Here is a 17,065-nt window from a genome sequence, read left to right as displayed (position 1 = left end):
TAAAATGATAGCTTCTGTCTTTTTCTCTCTCTCTTATCCTTTCCTCTCCAGGGAACGAAGAGTCGATTTAATGATTTTCCAAGATATCTAAACTGTGTCGAGAGCAAAGTTACGAGAGTTACTGGGAAATGAGCGTTGGTCGATCAATTGGTCGTACTTGCTAGTCCTAAACGTGATCCCCGATCTACGCTACGCATATCGCATATTACAAGTTTCTTTCTCGAGAGACCTGCTATTTCTCACGTGTTAACGTATTGCGTAATAATATTCGTGATAATCTATCAGTGTTGTATCACCGTTGCGTCACCGTCTCGTTGTAATTAGAATTTATCGTTTTTGTACTCGATCGAGTGCGTGTAAACGATTAAAAGGAAAGAAAGAGGAAAGAAGGAAAATCGAGTTGCAGACGCGCCTATGTAACGAGACAAATTCATAAAAAATGCGCATGATCGAGAAAATACGCAGCTTCGCTGACGAAAATATCGTTTCGATTCCATGAAGCGAAGTATCAATGCCACCCGATGTGAAGGAGTCTACATATAACGAACAATGTGCATCCTTTTATGCACTCGACGATCCCAGCATCTTTTAAAAATTACGATACTTTCGCCTCGAAAAGCTTTAACGGAATTTCAACTTGGTCTATTCCGCTCGAAGGAAAATCGATTATACATTATCGGTTATCCGTTATCCGCCCCGATGATGAGAATTAATGTTTCGTTAGAAAGTGATTCACTGGAACTTAAAAGTAAAAAAGTTAAAATTTCTTTCCCGCTTAATAGAATTTTACGCTTATATAATAATAGAATGATTCACACAGATATTCTTGTTCGTGAATTTACTCGATCGCCTATATTTGTTCGTTTATTTTATTTTCCACACGATCGCGTATACTCCCATTATTTGCACTAGAACTGTTATATTTGACGGTTGATTTACAAACGCGAAAATTGAAAATTTGAATGGTATAACGAAAAAGAAGGAAAAGAAAGGGATATGAAAAAGAAATCGTATGATTTTTGCATTGATTCGTTTCGAAACAGGTTGTATGGGGAAATTTTTTAAGAAAAGTTAATATTTGTATTCTGTTTAATCGACTGTATTTAACTAGAGAAAATTTAAGTTATCGACTGTTGAAAAAAATACTATTTTTCCTTGGACAGATTAACTTTTGTTCTTGCGAACAATTTTCATCAAAAGTAATTTTTACTCTGATCGATCTCGTATTTTTATATTGATTAATCATTTAATAATTTATTTGTATTATATTTCAATCAATATAACTTCTTATTAAGTAACTAATAATTATTTTTTTAAAAAATAGAAATGATTGATTATATTTTTAATAATACAGATTGCATTTTTTATTTTTATCCTTATCTGTTTTTACGAAACATTATATACATATTTCGTAACTGCTGTTATCTTTTTCTTAAAAAAAAAAGCAAATGTAGAAAATATATTTTTATAAATTTTATTTCAGAGTTTTAAAAAATAAAATTGTTTGTTACGCAACTTGTAACGTACTAAACAAATATCAAATTTGTCATGTGACGAGTGTAAGTGGAGTACTCTTTTGGAAACTCTCAAAACTATTTCACTTTTATATATAATGTAAATTTTTAATAGTATAATTGTAATTATAATTTAAATAATGAGAAAGTTTTTTTTATTTTTTTTCTTTGATTCTCGTTTGTCTTCTTGTTCTCATTTTTTCATTTTCTTTTATTTTGAACTAGACTTAAATTTTAATTTTTATTATAATATGATGAGATTTTTTAAAATAATTTATATATAATATAATTTATATATAATATAATTTATATATAAATAATTTATATAAAATAATTTATGTATATAATATAAAAATAATAAATTGTGACTAACATAAAAGATACATTTATAAAGATCTATTCTATTTCATATAATTTTAATAGAAATTTTTTTATTTATTTTTCGGCCTGTTTTTTAGTTTACGATTTGATTTACGTCCTTTCATCATCGTATTCCAATATCTTTTAATTTAATTACATTTTATGTTAAATGAATTATAATAATTCTTATTATTCTTATTATATTATCTAAGTGTTTTTGTGAGATTTCGATATATATAAAATCTAAAATTGAAATATAATTTTAATATTTGAACTGGAGTATAATTATTATACTTCAATTTTCGCGCGGATAAAATGAATAAACCGTATTATTTCAACCAATCAGAAAACAGCTAAAATCTACCGTGGAGAAATGAATCAATGCGCATTATATTGCGCATATTATTCAGTCTACAGTTGAAAATCGTAGTGATAGGTTGTGTTCCATTGTTAAAGGTGCATAATTACATAAAATTTATATTTGTATAAAGTATTGCATTGCGATTATTAAATTTAATTATAGATTATTAAGTTTTGTATAATTACAAGTTTGTTTAATCATTATCGTTTGTGTAATCATGATTTTAAATGTAATAATCATGATCTTAATATAGATCAATTGGAGTTTCGAAGACAGGATAACTTTAAAAGTGTAATAATTTTTGCACAATTAAGAAACAATACGATGACTATATGCAAATAGTAGTAAGTTTTTTATCTATTTTAATAAAAAGGTAGTTATTATAAATTTCCTTTGTTCTTTTTTATGCGCACAAAAATGGATGTATATAATAATTAGATCAATACAATCAATTTATACATATTTCACATATTTCATCATTCTCATATACATTCTCATGTATACATATTTCTTTCTAAATGCATCATCCTTATGTTTTTCAACTCGAGTGTTATTATTTCTATATTTGTTTTGGTTTTACTTTCCAACGTTTTTTATAATAGTCTTTCCGGGAAATTGACGATTCGCGCTCGTATTTTGTGTCGAACATTCTCTCCTTCTTTCCAATTTGTAATTTGATACATCGAAATAGCTACATGTATTATTTTACTTACTAAAAGTCGAAATTATGGTTAAACGCATAAAATGTCCATTTATTATTTACACAATTATTTCTTACGTTTTATATTAGTTTTTAATTTTCTATATTTCTTTTTAAACTATATTTTGTTTATTCAATTATTTATTGAATATAATTATAATTAATAATTCTTTGAAAAATAATTTATTCTTTTTTTTATCCTTTTAATCATATTTTTTTACTCACATCGCAAGTTTCTAAAATAAAATTTGAGTTAAGTTATTTTATTTTAATTTTACAATCATATATTATGTTAAAAATTTGGTTTTTTTCTTGCGCAGATAAATAACTGATTGCTGATTAAGTCCGAAAAAGGAATTTTCAATATGTTTTACGAAAGAGAAATAAAGCTTAAATTTCTATATAAAAAGAAAAAGTAAGTATTTTTATTTTTCTTTTTACTGAATTTCTATATAATATCTATATAATTTTATGTAATTTTTATATAATTATTATATTCAATATTGAAAATATCAAGATGGTAATAAAATCATATTGAGATGCAATGTTTTTTGGATATTTTTTTATACAATATAAAAATATTCAAATATTTCTAATACTAGATAATTAAATGATATTAATTTTAATTATTAAACATCTACAACATACTTGTTTTAAAAATAACAGTAGTAGTATTTTAATTCTTCTTAATAAATTTTTTTCCTTTAGAAAAAAGAAAGAAAATATGGACGCATGTTTTCTATTCATTCTACTAGTTTGTGACCGGTATTGTGACCACGCGCAATGTAATCGCAATGTAGAATCAATGTTTGTTTCTTAATAGTATTTTTTGTTTTTTAAACGGAATAATAAATAACAAATAATAATAAATAATAAATTTAATGAAATTTAATAATAAATCTGAGTAAATTTAATTAATTACAATAATTATTATCAATTAGAAATTAGAATCAGTGTTTGTTCGCCGAATATGAATAAATATTCGTTTTCGATACAGAATAGAATCAGTAAGCTTTTTTTCAAAAGAGTAAACCGATCATTCATTGAAAAGGTAAGAAAAAAATTAAATTTTGATTGCAAACGTACAAAAAAAAAAAGAAGGATTTATTTGAAAATAAATAATTATTTTTGCATAAAGAGTAGCCGGGAGAGTCATAGTTTTCGAACAAAATTCTCTAAATGGAGCTAAGAATTCATTATTATTTAATATGGAATGTATAATTGAATCATTAATTAATGATTAATATCAGTGATGGAATTATATATTTTATAAGAAATAAAAGAAAAAAAGAAAAGTAGAAAAAATAGAAAAGTGATGAATATAATATTTTATATCAAATATTTTTAATGAATTTTTAATTCTAAAAATTATAAGATATATAAATAGATTTTTATTTCGAATGATTTAATTTTAATATATGCACTTAGATTACAATACCAGTTATCATGTTAGATACCATAAGAAACATTTTAATTTTTTTCAAGATTGGCTATGACATAAAGTCTCATAAAATATAACGTTTATTCTGTTTCTTATCTGGATTGTTCCATCTATTGTTTCGTTATAGAAGATAGAATATTTTACACATGTATGCATATGAATAGTCTTTTTTTATACAAATAAGATACAGAATACATTTACATTAATTTATGTCCCATGTTTCATAATTTCATGATTATGCAAAAAATCAAAATGTATTTTTATGTATTATATATTTTTTAAAATTTAGATGAATTTAAATTACATTCGATTTAGTCACAAAAATTATTAAAATTGACTATACGAAATTATTTAAAAATAATTTCTTTGATATATATTTTTATATATTATACGTACATATGGAATCGTAAATCTGAGTTGAATTATTCATAAGTTAAAATGTATATTACTGATAAATTGTAAATAATTTGTTAATAAATTATTAATAAATTTATTCAATGCAGATCGATGATTTATAAAAAAAAAAAAAAAACGATAAAGTTTAAATTAATCGGATAGATCGAAACTATCTATCGAATATATTAATTTTTATAGATGAAGTACGGACAAAAAAGGGATTATAATAAGAAAAAGACATAGAAAGATAAAAATATAATCGTCTTCAATATATTTGCAAATAAAAAATAGATAGGGAACGAATAACGGAGAATGATAGGTAAGCTAAGAATTTGCCATCAGTGCCATTTTTTTAAAAGTAGGATAAGATAGAATAGGAATTTAGGATTAGCGCCATCTTTCAAGTACTTTTAGAGATATTTTTTCACGTTCAGAAGATGGCGCTGATTTCCAATTCTTACTCTAACTAGTCTTTTTCCGTTATTTACTATCCTTATTATATTTGTTTCATTTGCATCACTCTGAGAGATGGCGTTGATTCTCATATTTTCATTTCTTCTACTTACCGTATTATTTATTTATTTTTCTTGTCTATACTTGCTCTTCCTATAAGTTTCAAATTATTTTTCTTTAAATGTTCTCAATATAATTTTCGTGCGAGTACTTGAAAAATAAATTTAAAATGGAAAGTTATCGATATACGTGATTTGTCTAATAGAATCGCATTTAAATTTGTAACTGATCTTCGATGATATGTGATCAACGGTTGAAAATTCTTTTTCATTGCAAAAGACCAAAGTGAAAATTAGTGGAACATAAAAGATACACGTACACGTGTATATTTAAAACGTATATAGGTGAAAAGATATACGTGTAAATGCTTTGATCGTTTGGGAAAAAAAGAGGCTGAATTTTATCCATCCGGGTACCCGCAGCCGTATACGTGGTTAAGCTTACATTCTCTCACAAGTAAATGTATCGATATCGAATCGCATCATCGAAAAATATTACTGAAGAGCACATCGGCGAAATATCCGCGATCATGTTACGGGATCGATTGACGAGAAATTTGGATGGAATATTTTTCAAAGATAGATGTGTTATCACTTTTTTCTCTCTCTCGTTGTAAACAACGCGAATGAATAAGTAGCGTGCTCGATTGAAAGGTGCATCGGAGAAGCATTCGTCAAGAAGCAAGGCATATTGTTGCGACAGTAGAACCGATGTACGGTTATTCGCGCAGGTGTAATATCGTTCCTTCACACCTGTTCCTTCTTGATCTTTCGGGCGAATAAACCAATAAAATGGACTTTCCATTCGGTAAAGTTCATCGTGTAATTGCTCGTCCCGAGAAAATTCCTCTTGATAAGATATATATATTTTTATCCTTTGGCCGATCAATTTTTCAAGAACGAAAAAAGTAAAAAAAAAAAACGATAACCAGCGCATGATAACGAAGGACAGGTGCAAGAAATCGAATCTAACTCTCTTCTATACCGATATTATTTCTGATGATAGGTTAGTTGGACACTTGGATACAATTTCTCTACCTATTCCATTTCAACTTATACGCGTAATTACCTATTCGTTCGATATTATCTGGGGCCATTTACTTCAGTTAACGAAACGAAACGATCCGTTTTTTCCACATTGTATTTACCTCATTGAATTCGTTGAAACTTTGTGTTTTTTGAGAATGATTAATAACGATTTTATGATATTTATACACGTATGCGTATAAAGTTAGATGTGTGTGTCGAAAGGAAGAGAATATATGATCGCGGTGAAAAGAACCGGATACGTGGCTATGCTATTAAATTATCGTCTCTCTCTCTCTCTTTCTCTCTCTCTCATTGTTCCAAGCGAAAGAGAGAAAGAGAGAGAGAATGTAAGTGATGCGGGGTGTAGCGGTAAGCGACACCCCTTCCGCGTTCATTCCGTATAACCTACAATACGTATATAGATATAAAGAAGAGAGGCGCAAGTTTCGCATCTCGAATCTCGAATCTCGAATACGTTTCGAATTAAACATCGAACTGGTAAACGCATACACGTTGATACGCGTGTATACAAGGTGGGCAGGTGAAGAAGGCAGGAACAGCTGCTGGACAGCTGAACAGCTGGACCGATATTCGTTTCCAGGTAGAGCGAGTCGAGTCGAGCGAGTCGCATCGTGGTCCAAGGATAACTGTACGCTACGATACGGACGAGGACGAGGCTCGAGTATTTCAAAGGGAAAAGATGGATAGCTTTCTATCTATCGAACGATGAACTGTCGAAACGAAATGGAAAACAGGTGGTTTCGTTCGAACGAAATCCAATCGCCGCTTCCTTCGAGCAAAATGTTGAATGCCAATCGTGCTTTCGCCGGAATTATGGAACGGAATACGTGTAGATACTGTAGTACCTTCGGTATTTTGAAACCATTTCGGGTGTGTATAAATTCGTACGTATATGCACGTCTATGCGTAGATGTATAGGTTAGGCGAACACCTTTGTCATTGGAAACCTTGAAGGATGGATCGTTTTTCGTAGGGTTCTCACCAAAGTTCGAAAACGCTGCGTATTCTAGTACGTATACACTGCGTGTATCGAGAGTGTGAAAAAAAAAAATCTCGCATAGATGTGGTTTATACCCTTAATCGCAATTTCACTTCCTCGAGAAGCATAGCGAACTGTAGAATTGCGCAATTTATCGCGTGATACGGTGACTCAGACGGGTGAAATGCAGAGCGCGGGTGTTCCACGCGATAGATGTGTAGATGCGGAGAGTGCGAGAGCATGTAAGTTTCGCAAGACACAGTTCATGCTCGTGTAGGCGAACGTTAATTGTAAGCACTTACTTTTCTCTTTTAAATCTCCTTGTCCTCTTGTTCTCTTTCTGGGAACATCTCGAACGAGAACGCAATCGCGTCCATCCATATTCTATCCCTATATATATATATAATCCACGTATAATGCGAATAAGAAGGAAAACCGAACGCTTATTCGATCATTCTTCAGCTGATCATCATACGTATCGATCTTGATATTTTGCCATAATTATAGGCAATATTTCGTCACAGCGTTTACTCGTATTTTTCTAAATGCGCATCGAGTAGACGGAGGAAAATCGTGTTTAGTATTCCGTTGCTGTGGCTAGCATCCGGTTAAGTGGCGACAGCCGCTCCCACCGATCGCGTGCGCACACAAATCGTGTTAGTCGTCGTGCTGCCGCGATTCTCCGATTCCATTTCATTTTCTCCGTCTCCGATCCTTGACGAGAAAGGATGGGATCAACGATGATTTCGCCATGATCCTGGCAAACGAGCCGGTGCATCGTGAAGATTGCAACGTTGATACCTACTTATTTTCTATTTATTCCAATCGATTTATCTCGTATTATCTTTTCTCGCGATTCAACTCGATTTAATTCGGTGTATTGTGTCGTGATCATTTTTTATCCAACGTAAACAACAAAGGTTTAACGATACGATAAACGATCGTGATTAAAATTAATCGGTCATCTGAATGCAGACGAATTATAATCGCGATAAAATTCATGGAAAAACAGATAGGTCGACGAATGATCGGAACGATACGCGAGATTTGGAAGAAAACAAAAAAAAAAAAAGAAAAGAAAAAATTATGAAAGTAAAAATAAGAAATGACGATCGAAAAATGGAATGAAAAATTGATCGTTGAAAATCCAGAAGAAGGTTGATAAATAAATAGGCGATGATAGGTTGATTTGCCAGAGTTTGGGAAGCTACGAGTCGTACGAGTACGTAAACAAGCGCGAATACACTGACACATGCATCGATATGTACGGATGTACGCGAATGCTTAAGTGGAAGAGTTTAAAGCTTTCAAGTGGAGAAGTATATACGTAAATAGGTGGAAAGGGAGGGATGGAGATGGGAAACGGAGAAAGAGGAAAAAGAAAAGGGAGCAACGTACACAGGCTTTCAGGGTTAAAGAGGGAGAAAAGAACGGCTGCATCGCGACTGGCTGGAAAGGCAGCGTGTTTACACGGTTAGTGGGGGTAGGTGGTACCCGCGTCTCAGCTGAGCGTAGTAGTATAGAGGTAGAAGACTGACGCGAGGGCGAGTTAGTTGCGAATGAGCGCTCGTCGGGCGAGCGTCGTTACGACGTCGTTTCGGTCGATAATGTCATCTCGTGATCGACGAGCAGCCACTGGATATTGAAAATCTTATATACGCACGAATATTATACGCATAAACGAGCAATCGAGGACGTGTGGGGACAGTTTTTAAGTATATTTGTTCGTTCACTTATCTTTGTAGTGCTTTTTGTGTAAAGTGCGTGTACGTTGAAAAACAATCGTTCTTTTGTTTTTCTTTACGCTGCGTCCACATTGTCCCCGTGTCGCATCGCACCGCGTATCATTGTCGTGCGTGCGAATAACGAAAAATAATTACGCGCTTGCAACTCTGACAGATAGTGTTGCGTGATAATAAACTTCTCGCATATTGCCATCTATCTATCTTGTCTATCGTCGATACATCTTGACCGTGTACCCTCTTCTCATTGTTATTTTATCGCACGTTCCATCATTAATCGTAACTGCCATCCTCGAAAAATTATCTTTGTTTTGTTCGTCCAAGTAAACGTGACATAGTGATTGTAGTGATGGTGATGGTGATAATTATATATTGGCAATCGAAATAAGCAATAATAATAACGACAGATACTGTCGTAGAAGGGAAACAAGAGAAGACGAGAGAAAAAGAAAAAAAAAAAAGACTGCTCGAGTGAAATATCGAATACATAGACATAGTCGTATGAGAAAGGAAAGATTTCTTCAAGATATTCTTAACATCGAATCGTTGCTTCCTCTTTACGGGTCGAATTTGCAATTTTTTTCGAGTGCAGTGTATCGTCGCGATCACAAATTAAAAGTGAAGTGATAAGAAGAAATTTGTTGTAATTCTCGGCCCGCAAAATGGTGCCGCAACAACAAGATAGTCCCTCTAGTTCCGGGATTCCTATGTTTGGATCATTGCTTGTGGATAAAAATTCGGCGACACCGTATTCGGATGCCACGCAAGTATGTAATTTTAATTTTAAAACATTGCGAATTAACGATTCGTTTTTATCGATTATCTCGAACGAGATGATACTACGTACTTTTTATACGCGTATGTTATCAAAAGCGATATAATGCATATTATTTGTTTTCACGGATTAAACAAAAGTTAAGTTTCTTTTTTTTTTTTTTTAAAGGAAAAAATTGAAAGATACGATATGTGTGTGTGCGCGCGCGCGTGTGTGCGCGTGTGTATGCGTGTAGTTTAGATTTAACGCGTTATTTCAGTTAAAAATTTTTACGAGAAGAAACACGACGTACGTGTCTGTTTATTTTTGTAGCGACAAAACACCGTCCAACGGAAGGATAGATTATTTTTGTCCACCGTTCATTATTCTTTCCTGCATTGAATTTGAATTTTGTTTACATTCTTCATAACGATTTTTATCAAATTTCTCCAAGATTTCTCTCTCTCTCTCTCTTCATAACTTCTTCGATAAAATTTTTTTTATTCTCATTTCTGTCTGGCTACAATCCTGTTACGTTACCGTTTCTTTTCGATTTCACTTCAATTTTCACTTCGAATTACATTTTGTAACATTTGTGGGATGAAATTTTGTTTCTTTGAAATCAAGAAATCATTCCAAAGATCATTCGTGCGTGCGAAACGAATCGATAATTTGAACGAAAAATTTCGGATTAAACGAGCGAAGAAGCTTTTTTTAAAAAAAATGCAAAAAAAATCTCGCATATTATCACATATCGTCGGAAATTGATCAATTTTATTCGACAATATAAAAACATAAGTGTACGACAGCGATAATGGTCGTCGTATATACGCAGATGAGGCATGGAACGAACAACTAAATCAATTCAGTTGCGTGAATTAAATATGTTTTTATGCGTATCTGTCGAAATTATCGTAAGTAAAGTTACACGGATTTTTTTTTTTTCCTCGACAAATTTCATGGTTATCGGATATTTAGTAGTGATATCTACATATAAATTGTATTTTAAACACACGTATACACACGCGCGTACAAAGTTTCGGATGTTCGATCATCGTTCGATTCATTTATACACGAATATAAATTACAATATCGCATTTTTTTTTCTCGATCGTTTTAACTTTATTTTTCCAATTAATTTTTTATTTTTAGATTTGTGTTACACAATTGTGCGTATACTATACGGCATATACATAGTTATACACGTTATATATCGAGAACGATATAGAACAAAACGATGATGGATGATTGATCGTTAAATTAAAAAGTAGAGGAGATATACAATTTTTTATAAATTTTTCACTGCAAGAAAAACTGTTCGCGGATCAATTATACTTCAATTATAGCTTGTAAGCAAGCTTGAAAGCAAAGTAGAAGAACGTACGTACACGATAGATTCTCCCGTTGCAAGCGAGCATGCGTTCGTATACCGTATGATCGCTATGTATTAAGCAGCTGTGTTCTTCCACCTTCGTAACCTAGATTATAGCCTTTCGATTTCCACTCTAACGCGTACCGAGTAATCGATGATATCTAGAATTCCAATGAACAGAGATTGCACGCTACGTGTTCCTAGTTTTCGATCATACATGGATCATTTCTCGTATTTTAACGAAAGGTTAGGTGACGCTCGCGATGCTGTTACGCGAATGATTATGAGCGCATGCGCGAGTTTGAGCGCGTTCACGTATAATAACGTTTACTTTTAGTTTGTCCGTAGAGATACAACCGTGATCGTAAATTGTCCAATTAACTAATCGACGACGTTATTATCCATGCTGTGACGAGGTCAGCTACACGGGTCTAATCCGATAGTTTAAACGCATTTTTTAATTTTAAGTATTTCCACACTGATTTTAAGATGCGTATCGTTTATCTATAGGAGAAAATTTGCGAGAAATTGTACATGGATAAACGTAAATGTAGATGCAGGGGGAGTTTCCTTTTCATCTTTCAATCTGTTTCTCCTTTTCTGTTTCAGACGAAAAAGAACAATCCTAATCACATAAAGAGGCCGATGAACGCGTTTATGGTTTGGTCACAGATCGAACGTAGAAAAATATGCGAGATTCAGCCGGATATGCATAACGCGGAGATCAGTAAACGGCTCGGAAGACGTTGGAAAACGTTGGACGAAGCGGAAAGAAGACCGTTCATCGAAGAAGCGGAACGGCTGAGGCAATTGCACATGGTGGAATATCCGGATTACAAATATAGACCGAGGAAAAAAACTTCGAAATCGGCAACGTGTATAGGGCAGAAAGCGAAAGAAGGGGGGGGAGGTAAGAAGCTGAGGAAATCGGGTTTGTCATCGCTGGGCGGAGGAGGAGGAGGAGGTGGTTCGATGTCGAGTAAGAATCACGCGCGGAATCACGATAGCAACAACAACAACAACAACAACAATTCCGAAACGAGCGGCGCAGGGAACACCGTGGGCGGAGGAATAGCGGTGAAAAGGTTGCAAGCTCACTCGGTCGGTAGCAAACCTGTATCGCGTTTAAAGGTTAGATTGGCGTTGGATAAGAGACCTCCTCTCGATTACACGCCTAGTCCACCGATCGTCACCGCGAAAATACCGAGCAGTCCATCTTGCGTTACACCGGATTCGCCGGAATCCGCGAGCTTTTACGAGGATAATTTGTTGGAATGTGGCGGCGGGTCGACCGTCGGCAGGCTAATGGGCAACGACAGCACGGATCGCCGCGCCACGATCAGAGCTGCGTCTACCAAAATGAAGCGGGAGCCCAGTTTCGAGATGGATTACGAAAGCACGTTCGAGCCGAAGGATCGATTGCTATCCTCGGTCGGTCCCGTTACCTTCGCCGCTTCCGTCGAAGACATGGATCTACTTTCGGACAAAAGTTTACGCGTGCGAACACCCCGTCACAACAATCACCATCACCATCATCATCACCATCATCATCATCATAATAATCATAATCATAATCAAAATGAAAATCATAGCGGTGAGGACGATCATCGCCACCGCCACGACCACAACCACCATCACCACCATCACCACAACCACAACAACCACAACCATCATCTGGAATGTCGATCGAACTTTCTGATGAAAGAAGATTCGGCAACGTCGAACATCGTGGGAGCGGCGACGAGCACCGGGACGACCACCACGACCACGAGCACGGGAAGGACGACGATCGAGACGATAGATGGAAAGATGAAGATGGAATTGAACGGCGAGGGGACGGAAATTGAAATGGAAGCGGATTTGTCGACGACCGTGACGACGAATACGGATAGGAACAGGAGCGACGCGGCGGGAACGGGGCAACGAGGGCGGACATCATCGACGAAACATTCGAACGCCGTCGTTATCGGTTCGGCTGGCACGAACGACGATACCAACACTGCTGCGACCATCATCGATGCTCCTAACAATATAATCGGGGATACGACCATTGCCGCAACGGTCGTCAAACTCGAGGAATCGAGCAATAATCCGAGTTTGGCCGATCTTTATTCGTTGACGGATCTGTTGCAGATACAACCATCCGATTTCAAGATCGATCTAGATATGGAAACGATAACCACGGACCTGGACACGTTCGAAACTGCTAGCTCGAGCAGCGGATCGCACTTTGAGTTTTCCTGTACACCGGATGTCACGGACATGTTGTCCACCATTGGCGTAGGTTCCGACTGGGTTACCTTTTGAAAACGTCCAATTTCGATCTACTCGGTGCGAAATATTCAAATACCATTTGCTATTTCGCGTATACTATTCTATAAATCCGGATCATCGATTTTCTTCGCATCTTCTTCTTCTCTGTCCCAAATTCTATCCGTTAAGTCTAAACGACGATTTTCACGACAATCTTGAAAATACGAAAATACGCAACATGACAGCAGGTCTTTTTGTACATTTTTCGTGTAGTATATTAGATATAAGATCTTTCTCTTTTTTTTATATATATATATATATTTTTTTTTTATTTTATTTTAACGGCATTATTATACACAAAAGGTGGGAAGAGGTCATCGAGAACTCGTCCTTTTTCGCATCTTTGACGAAGGAGAGGAAAAAAAAAAAGGAAAGAAAACAGGGAATTGGACGCACATTAATGATCGCCGTCATTTGGTAATGAGAAACGAGAGCGTAGAAAGAAAAAAAACGAACGTTTTCTCGTTTGCTCTCTCCTCCCTTCCAACGTGAGAATCCTCCTCGATACCGCGTCAAACGTTTGATCTCATATTTTTTTTTCTTTTTATCTTTAGCAACAATGGTACTAGTTTTTTTTATTTTTTTTTTTTTTAACTTAATCATCAATCCACGCGATTAATTTTATCGATCACGATTCTTCTCTCGATGCTAGCTTTTCTTTTCTTTTTTTTTTTTTTTTTTATATATATTTTCATCGATTTTCTAACCTTTCCGATTTACCGGAAAACTTCACGACACTGTTCACTGCCGGATTCGATCGTACACACAGATACTGTACTTTTTCTTATCGATATTATCCCGATTTGCTCAGCAACGTTTTAAGTTGAAAACAAAAAAAAAAAGTAACCAACTGCCAAAAGAACAACGTTAACGACAGCTCGTTTCGTTCTCTTAGATTCTTCGATCGAAGATATCAATTTCCGTAATATCGACCACACGTTTTTTCTTGGTTCTAAGTTCGCGCGTATTCGTCGAGATATCGCGAGACGTCATGGCAAAATACGAACACGGATATGTTTATAAATATCGCTGAACGCGATCGAGAATAAGTTTTTTTTTTTTTCGTGCAGATCCGTCGTTATAGGATAAAACGTACGTAAGATATCAAGGGCCAAAGTTATATTACCCATTTCCTACTCTAGATTCGCTGTATTTTTAATCCCGTTCACTCGCATCGTGCCTTCTCTCCTCTCCTCTCCTCTCTCTTTCTCTCTCTCTCTTTTTCTCCGATGATTCGATAGGCTGTGAAAAATATTTTTTTATCTAAAGATATATCCGATGATCGATCAGTTTTCGAGAGTGTCCCCTATATGGGAAATGGGTCGAGTGTCAACGATAATAAAAAGAGGAGAGAAAAAAGGGAAAATAGTTGCATAGTCGCTGCGTTGTCGACGGTTTGCTTTAATTCGATTAGATTCGGTATTCGTGTCGTGTCGTGTCATTGCGTTGCGTGAAGATAAGATTCTTTTTGCAAAGTATACGTATAAATATATATATATACGTACGAATGCGCGCAAGTGTGAAATGCGCGATGAATTCGATCGGATCGAATCGATTTTTTTTTTTTTCTTTTCCATCGAAGAGTAATACGTTTTCCCGTATATCGTAATGCCGACAATGAGTAACAACGTACACTCGAACGACGATGACCACGTTGAACGACTTTTTCACCGAAAAGAAAAAAAAAAGAAGAAAAAAAGGCGAGAGCGAATCTTGTTACATCGATGAGGGGGAAAAAAAAAAGGAAGAAACGAAAAGGAAATAGAAACGTGAAAAAGTAATTCACCGTACGTGTTTGTAATTTATGCCAATAGCTATTGTAAAAATAAACGAGAACACACCAAAGTGCAATATTATGTATGATTGTTCTGCAGACGTGTAAATGATGGGAAAAGAATGGATTAATTGGCGATGCGGCGAGCAACGACGACACGAACGATCCGGAAAGCAATACCCGACCAATTTTCTCCCTCTGACTAACCGCGTCTCTTTTTTTACTTTTTTTTTTTTTTTGAACGGTGATCCATCGATGATCGATCGTCGTTGTTGCGATCGCCGCCGATTGTTACTTTCGTCGAGTAAATATCGCGTCGTGAATGACGCGAAGCAAATCTTCGATAGAAATTGCCAACGAAGAAACGTGGCCATTAATTATTTTTGGACGAAAACATATACGTGTGTAGTGCGATATGTGTTGCATGTGAAAATTTATACCGATTCCTTTTTTCGAATTGAGGAGAGAAAAAAAAAAATAAAAAAAAAAAGGAAAGAGGTACGATACAATGCGGGTAATGCCAACGTTGATAATAACTTTGAAAAATTCATGAATGATAAATGAGTTTGCTCCATTGTTTTCTCCCCCTCCCCTTCCCCTTCTTCATTTGCGCGTAATTACTCGGTAAAATCGTTTTATCGTTTCGTTGCTTTTTTTTTTATAATCTCTTTTGCGATGTTTATTTTATTTCGAATTATATTACTTGATCGTACGAAACTCCCCCGTTTCTCTCTCTCTCCCTCTCCCCTCCCTCTCCTTTTCTTTTCTTTTATATCCATAATAAATAAATTTTCGAGTCGATTTCCGAGTGCAAAGAACGAGGAACGCGTATCTTTTACCAGATACACGGCGAGAAAGGAAATTCAACAGCGTTCCAGAAGCGTTTAGTAAAACGAGAATCGTCAACTGGTCAAGTTTTATATCTCATAGGCTTAAGTTTTTATTATACGATACGATAATGGAATTAGTATAACGACTAACTTGTACATTTGTATCTAGCCCTTTGTTTATAATACTTATCACCTTGTTATTAAGTATCCCATTTATATAATTTTTTTATCGAACTTATTAAAAAAAATATTTAAAAAACAAAGCGATACGTATATTCTCTTCGCATTACACCTCTCGTTACCTATTGTTATTATTATTATTATTATTATTGTCATTGCTCGTGGAATAAAAAATCATTCCGTTTCATCCTCGCGTTTTTCTCGCACCAGATGCGAGTCTTATCCAGCGAGGGCAAGCACGCACCTCGCGCATACGGAATCGAGACGCGTTTCAACACGGAGTGGGACGAAGATGCGCGTAGAATTCAATTATAGTTGGCCAACGACGCCGTATAATTATTTTTCCGTGTTCCCCGTACGTAAATGCCGAGTCGTTTCTTTCGCGATCGAACACATCCGTAATATAACAACATCGTTGCACGATCGCGATATTTGCATTGGTATTCTCCGCTACTTCGACTCGATTCGTTATCGGGTATTCGTATACGCGATATATATTTTTTCTCGATCATCGCAAACCAAATTAGCGCGTGCGTATTTAATTCCGGTCTCCCGATATTTTTGAAGCGAACTCGTGTATTTAACGAGTGTAGCGAAGGATCGAGGCAAAATGCGCAGCTAATCTCTTTCCCTCTCTCTGTCTCCTTTCTTTCGATCCCTGCGCATGTACGGAACGAGGAGGGGGAGAGGGAGAGAGAAAGAGAGTATGTGTACGCGCGTGTATCGTCCGGACCGAGTTCCAAGTGGTAAAATAAACGTTCAAGGTCTGTAGTGGCGTTGTTGCATT

General features: G+C 35.1%; 2 protein-coding genes across 4 annotated transcripts in view; one reads left to right on the top strand and one right to left on the bottom strand.

Annotated features, from left to right (window-relative positions):
- The window catches only part of LOC107998259 (diuretic hormone class 2), a 40,978-nt gene that overhangs the window by 6,688 nt on the left and 17,225 nt on the right, over positions 1–17,065 (bottom strand). The gene's annotated exons all lie outside the window — the stretch shown is intronic.
- LOC107999089 (anaphase-promoting complex subunit cdh1) lies at positions 2,288–16,361 on the top strand. 3 transcript variants are annotated; one of them, XM_062075546.1, is made up of 3 exons: positions 2,288–2,579; positions 3,256–3,350; positions 11,791–16,361. In XM_062075546.1, exon 3 carries the CDS (start codon positions 11,827–11,829, stop codon positions 13,486–13,488), a length of 1,662 nt encoding a protein of 553 aa, XP_061931530.1. In that variant the 5' UTR covers positions 2,288–2,579; positions 3,256–3,350; positions 11,791–11,826; the 3' UTR covers positions 13,489–16,361. The 3 variants fall into 3 exon arrangements, with proteins under 3 accessions (XP_061931530.1, XP_061931531.1, XP_061931529.1); XM_062075547.1 differs by having other exon boundaries at positions 2,294–2,608; XM_062075545.1 differs by lacking the exons at positions 2,288–2,579; positions 3,256–3,350 and adding exons at positions 7,898–9,028; positions 9,475–9,822.

Source organism: Apis cerana, linkage group LG5 (assembly GCF_029169275.1).
Source record: "Apis cerana isolate GH-2021 linkage group LG5, AcerK_1.0, whole genome shotgun sequence".
Taxonomy (NCBI): domain Eukaryota; kingdom Metazoa; phylum Arthropoda; class Insecta; order Hymenoptera; family Apidae; genus Apis; species Apis cerana.
The sequence above is the reverse complement of the archived record's forward strand: the minus strand, read 5'-3'. Positions and strand labels throughout refer to the sequence as shown.

Bases quoted from the DNA above. Each gene is read 5' to 3' on its own strand.
- LOC107999089 (XM_062075545.1), top strand. From the start codon at position 9,718: ATGGTGCCGCAACAACAAGATAGTCCCTCTAGTTCCGGGATTCCTATG. The intron at 9,823-11,790 runs GTATGTAATTTT...TTTCTGTTTCAG, and splicing joins CGTATTCGGATGCCACGCAA to ACGAAAAAGAACAATCCTAA.